General features: G+C 44.1%; 1 protein-coding gene across 1 annotated transcript; it reads left to right on the top strand.

The window, feature by feature from the left end:
* The first annotated feature begins 501 nt into the window (after window positions 1–501).
* Window positions 502–1449, top strand: LOC138389452 (putative olfactory receptor 2B3). The gene has a single exon (XM_069477816.1). It carries the CDS (start codon window positions 502–504, stop codon window positions 1447–1449), a length of 948 nt encoding a protein of 315 aa, XP_069333917.1.
* Window positions 1450–5744: the final 4295 nt, after the last annotated feature.

Below are 5744 nucleotides of genomic sequence, written 5' to 3'. Positions count from 1 at the left end.
GTTTATGGAGCCATATATCTTTTCCACATTTCTAACTTACCCTGTCTATTTCTCTGTAGTGATGAAATGTTTGAGGCACCAGAGGAGAGGGTTCCATATACTTATTTTCAGAGAAGAGAGAGGGAAGAGCTTCAAATCTTCATCATCCTACTCTGCAGCCAGGGCTGGGAAGAAGAGCCCCAAGCAATGCACTATATGATTGAGCTTCTGAAGGAGAGAGAAGCAGATGGCCTTGCTGAGGCTGATGGAAGAGAAGGAAATGAGACGTTGGGGGTTCTGAGAGATTTTGGCCTGAGAAACTGAATATTCCATGAATATTTTCCTCCCTCTCCCAAACTTAGCTTCACTCCAGGTAGAGCTCAGTCTCTGAACTGACATTAATCCCAAGTAGGACCTAAATAATCACTGGCTTTTCTAGCAATGGAATGGCCATGGTAACTGGATATGCATTCTAAGCTAGGCCACTAATAGGTCCTGTTCTTGCTTTGCAGCTGAAGAAGAATGCAGGACTTGCTGTGGGAGAACCACAGCTCTGTGTCTGAGTTCATCCTTTTGGGCTTCTCCAGAGATTCTCAAATTAATGCAATTCTCTTCACCATTTTCCTTTTCCTCTACCTCTTGACACTTGTGGGCAATGGGCTCATTGTCACCTTGATCCACCTGGACTCCAGCCTCCACACACCCATGTACTTCTTCCTCAGTGTCCTTTCCATGCTGGACATGAGCTATGTCACCACCACTGTGCCCCAGATGTTGGTGCATCTGGTCTGCCAAAAGAAAACTATCTCCTATGTTGGGTGTGTGGCCCAAATGTTCATCTTTCTGGTGTTGGGCATCACCGAGGGCTGGTTGTTCTCTGTCATGGCTTATGATAGATATGTGGCCATCTGCTACCCACTCAGATACAAGGTTATCATGAGCCCATGGCTGTGTGGGGCAATGGTAGTCTTTTGTGGACTGTGGGGTGTCAGCTGTTCCCTAGTCTACACTTTCTTCACAATGCGCCTGCCCTATTGTGGCCCCAATGAGATCAACCATTTCTTCTGTGAGGTCCCTGCTGTTCTGAAGCTGGCCTGTGCAGACACATCCCTCAATGACCAAGTAGACTTCATCCTTGGCTTCGTCCTTCTCCTGGTACCTCTTTCCTTCATTCTGGCCTCTTACGTTCTCATCTTTGCCACCATCTTGAGAATCCGCTCAGCCCACGGTCGACTCAAAGCCTTCTCTACCTGTGCATCCCACATCACTGTGGTCACCATGTTCTGTGGACCTGCCATGTTTATGTACATGAACCCTGGGGCCAATGCCTCCCCAGAGCGGGACAAGAAACTGGCTTTGTTCTACAATGTCATCTCTGCCTTTCTCAACCCCATAATCTACAGCCTCAGAAACAAAGATGTCAAAAGGGCTTTCTTCAAAGTAACAGGCTGGGACAGGGCCCCTGAGTAAGACCACAGAAGCAAAGAAAGCCACAGCCAGACTTGAAGCCATGGGGTATGTGGCTCTTTTACCCTATTCTTTTCCGTCACCCAATAAACAGGCACAAATCATTGGCTGATGGTTAAGGGAGATGATGTATGGATGTAGTTACCTGGTGTAGACTTGCTGATGGATCCAGCAGCTAGCCTATCCTCCAACATCAACAGACACAACTGTGGACAGAGTGCCAAGTAGGACATGTGTCTGATTAATTTTTGTTTCCCCAGGGCCTAGCCAAGGGTCTGCCACAAAGCATCATTAACATTTTCTAATTGAGTGACTGATTACATGAAGATTGGACACATTGAGTCAACTCAGGATGGCTGGGACAAGATGACTCACAGGACTCCAGATCAGTGACCTTATTTTAACTCAATCAAAAGCATGAGCATGTCTAAAGAAACGTAGTCTTAGGAGAATGGAAAGTGATCTTAGGAATAGGGCTCAAGATAGGTCATTGTCCATTCAGCACTGTCCAGGGGAGTGTGGGTCCCAGGGGACACAATCTATCTGGTCCTGGAGAGGTGAGCTCCTGCTCCGGTGAAGAGATGTTTTGAGGGGTCTCTCAATATGCAGATAAAACATTACCCACACCATACTGTAGAGGTTAAGAGATCATACTTTGTAGCCAGACTGTTTCCTTATCTGTAAAATTGGTATAATAATAATAAAAGTAAAACACTACTTTGTAGTATTGTTGTGAGAAATGAACTTTGGTAAAGTTCTTAAAGCAGAGCTTGACACAATGAATGCTCTGTATAAACACTGCTATTCTTCTTATATTTTACTTCTCTTCCCTACCACCACAGTTCCCAGGCAGACACAAGATATTATTTCAGCTTAGAGAAAGGGGTCATTCTGTTCTCTGGAAAAGGATAACTAATATTACAAATGAAAAGTTTGGCACGTGCTTACACTTCAGTCTGCTATGGATTTAGTTAGCTTGGGTCTGTCACCAAGAAGCTCATGAGCACAGAGTCAGCAAAACCTTAAAAAATTATGATAACCCCCTCAAGATGCTACATGAAGAGGCCCTGATTTCAATGAGCCAGTACCCTTCAAAGATACCTTCACTGATATTCCCACATGGTAGAGCTTTTAATAAACCTTTCTTCAAATCTGAATTGAGGAATAATGGTGCTAATAGAGTACTTGATTCAACAAGTTGCTGTCAGGAATGGAAGAATATGATGGGCATAATGGTACTGGCTTCTGTTACCAGTGCCAAAACACTTCACCCATGGCTTTGGCCTCTTATGGGCCCTGGCACCTTGGAGGAGGCATAGACAAGTTGCTCCACAGAATCTTAGGAAATTATACAACACAGTGTCTATCATACCAAGAAAGGCAGGCAACACTCCAGTGAGGGTTGATTCAGAGGGGAGCTTTCCTGGGGAGCCTTTACCCACATTTACAGAACCTCCTCCAAGTATTGCCCTCACCCTTGCCAGCACCAGGGGAACAAGAGAAAAAGAGGCAGCAGTTCCTATCATTTGCTTAATGCTTGTCAACATTCTGTCATCTCACAGTCCATAGAAACATCCCAGACTTTCTTGCTCTGAATTTGGCTTGACTTTTCAGAGTCCAAATTACCCAATGGATACAAGTGACCAGTTATTCAAGGAAATGCTGCCGTGATGAAATAGTATCGGATTCTTGCTTTAAAAATAAAGTAAATTTAAAACTATTTATAGTCTCTTTAAGATCAGCTTAATTGAACTTTCATTAACTAACAGTCCTCAATAAAACAGTGTTTGTTCTAAGGAAGGTGAGACAGATTCAATTGAACCTGATGTCCATGAGTGTACTTTGAGATCAATAGGAAAGTAGTGATGATTGTGGTATTGATAACAGTTATGATCATGATAACTGGTATAAAGAAGAATAATATTTGGCTTCACATTTCACAGCTGGTTACCGGGCATTTGCTGAGCATGTTTGGGAAAGTGTTAAGGAGGGGGGCTTGAAGAGAAGTGCTGAGGGCAATGGGAGAGAGAGCTGGCAGGAGCCATATAGAAGGATTGGCAGATACAGCAAGCCTCCAGACCACCAGGACAAAGTCAAAAATTGCAGAGACATTACAGGGGTTGAGCGTGGTATCCAGCCTACATCAAGATAACGTTGGCACATTGGGAAGAGATGGAAGGACGACAGGTCAGAGAACAGATGTGGTGGGAATAAGGATGGGAGAGAACTGGGAGAGTTGTTGACAGAGAGTAGGATACAGGAAACTAAGATTTCAGAGTGGAAAATGGTCCAGGTGATTAAAAGCCCACCCAAGAGGGCTGCCACTGGGGAAAATTCAGGTTTTGGTAAAGAAGTGAAGGGAACATTCCGTGAAGAAATTCTAGATGTGCTTCAATTTTAGAAGGGGAAGCTGCAAGAAGAGGAGGTGAAGCTCAGCGTGGGAAGAATATTTGGGATGGATGGATGCCCTGGGGTGAACATTTTGGGTAGTAATGGCCAGAGATGGAGCAGACAGAACAGGGTTGAAATCCCGCCTCCTTCAAACTAGCTGAAGGACTTTGGGTATGGTCCCCAACCACTGTGAGCATTAGTTTTCTGAGCTTCAGTTTTTTTTCTTCAGTAAAATAGAGATAATGATACTTACTTTGAAAAGTTAGAGAAACTGTAGCCCTCAGATCCAATCAGGAGATAGAAACTACCCAGTAGGATAAACAGTGGAAATTTAATATAAATCAGTATTAACTATGAATAGTGCCCTGGAGCTGAGGGATAGTGGCTAAAGAAGGACATACTCAGGCCCCTTTGGAGAAGGTATGATTCCGGTACTGAATTGCAGAGGAATTGCTGATTAGCCAGGCCAGAGCTGCTTTGAAGGTGATAGGCAAACTACAGGCCACCCTCCAAAGTGCAGGTAAGGGAGCAGGCGGTCAGCAACAGTGGCGTGGGCATGCAGTTGGGCACTGGGCGCCACTGGGAACAGCAGGCCTTTGCAGTGCATGGGGTTTGGAGAAAGAACTGCTTCTCTGCATGTGACCCTGGAGACTACAGGTGCCACGTAGAAGCCTGCTGAACGAACCCACCAGGTGGCTGCGTGCAGGCCATTGCAGGGCTTGCTGAAGGAGTCAGGCAGTTGACTGGCTGTGCGGGGGTCTGCTTTTCACGTTGAGAGGGTGGTCGGGCCCAAGGTTGCAAGGTCACGGTGCATTCTGAGCCCGTGGCCCTGGTAGGGGATTGCAGAAAACCTCATTCTCCCGCAGTGCTCCTCTGGTGCCCTCTACTGAGAAAGCTTAAAATCACACTCGCCTCAAAGGAGAAATGCTTAAAGGGATTCTGTTGTTTATTACAGAGTATATGTTAATGGCTGCATTGGACACTGAGAGCCAGAAATGGACAACTGACATAGTCCACGCCTTTGGCTGCATTGGACACTGAGAGCCAGAAATGGACAACTGACATAGTCCACGCCTTTGGCTGTCATACGTCCCTGTTTATGAACATTTAAACTCCCTTACAACAAACAAAACAACTTCATATTTACACATAACATGATACATCAGTCACTCTTCCTGTGAGAAGGTGCACATTCCCAACAGTCACTGCATCCATTGCAGGATGTATTAATTACCCCTCAAACTCAGTCATGGTCACACTGAATATTCTGTTACCTAACAACAAAATTGAAAGTTAACTTCCAATAACTTGTGTATAAAATAATTTTTAATGAGAATGAAAAAGATAAGCAGAATGATTATTATATACAAATGAACACATAGAAATTACAAAGAGAACATATGCAAAGCAACCACAGTCCTTGTTTGTGCAGTTGGTCATGACATAATCAATATCTATGGCTCCCTTCTCCCACTGCTCATTCCATATTTCCCTTGCCCTCAGCCAGAAACTCAGTGCTCCAGGTTATTTTTCTTGATGGAGTGACCCAAATTTTCAGTCCTGAAGGGTCTGAGTCCTCAATCATCTAATCATCCTGTGGGGTTTGTTTTTTTTTCCCTTGGATGCCTTTACTTTCCCATTAACTTTTACTGTTGGGCATGGAAGTATAGCCAAAGCAATCTTAAGCAAAAAGAACAAATTGGGAGGCATTAGTCTACCAGATTTCAAGCTTTATTATATGGCTATAGTAACCAAAACATCATGGTACTGGCACAAGTACAAAGATACAGACCTTTGGAACAGCACTGAGAACCCAGATATAAAACCATTCTTATATTTTCATCTAATCTTCAACAAAGCAGACAAAAATATACATTAGAGAAAAGAATCTTGATTCAATAAATGGT

This window comes from Eulemur rufifrons, chromosome 8, assembly GCF_041146395.1.
Source record: "Eulemur rufifrons isolate Redbay chromosome 8, OSU_ERuf_1, whole genome shotgun sequence".
Lineage (NCBI taxonomy): Eukaryota > Metazoa > Chordata > Mammalia > Primates > Lemuridae > Eulemur > Eulemur rufifrons.
This window is presented reverse-complemented; position numbering and strand designations above follow the sequence as displayed.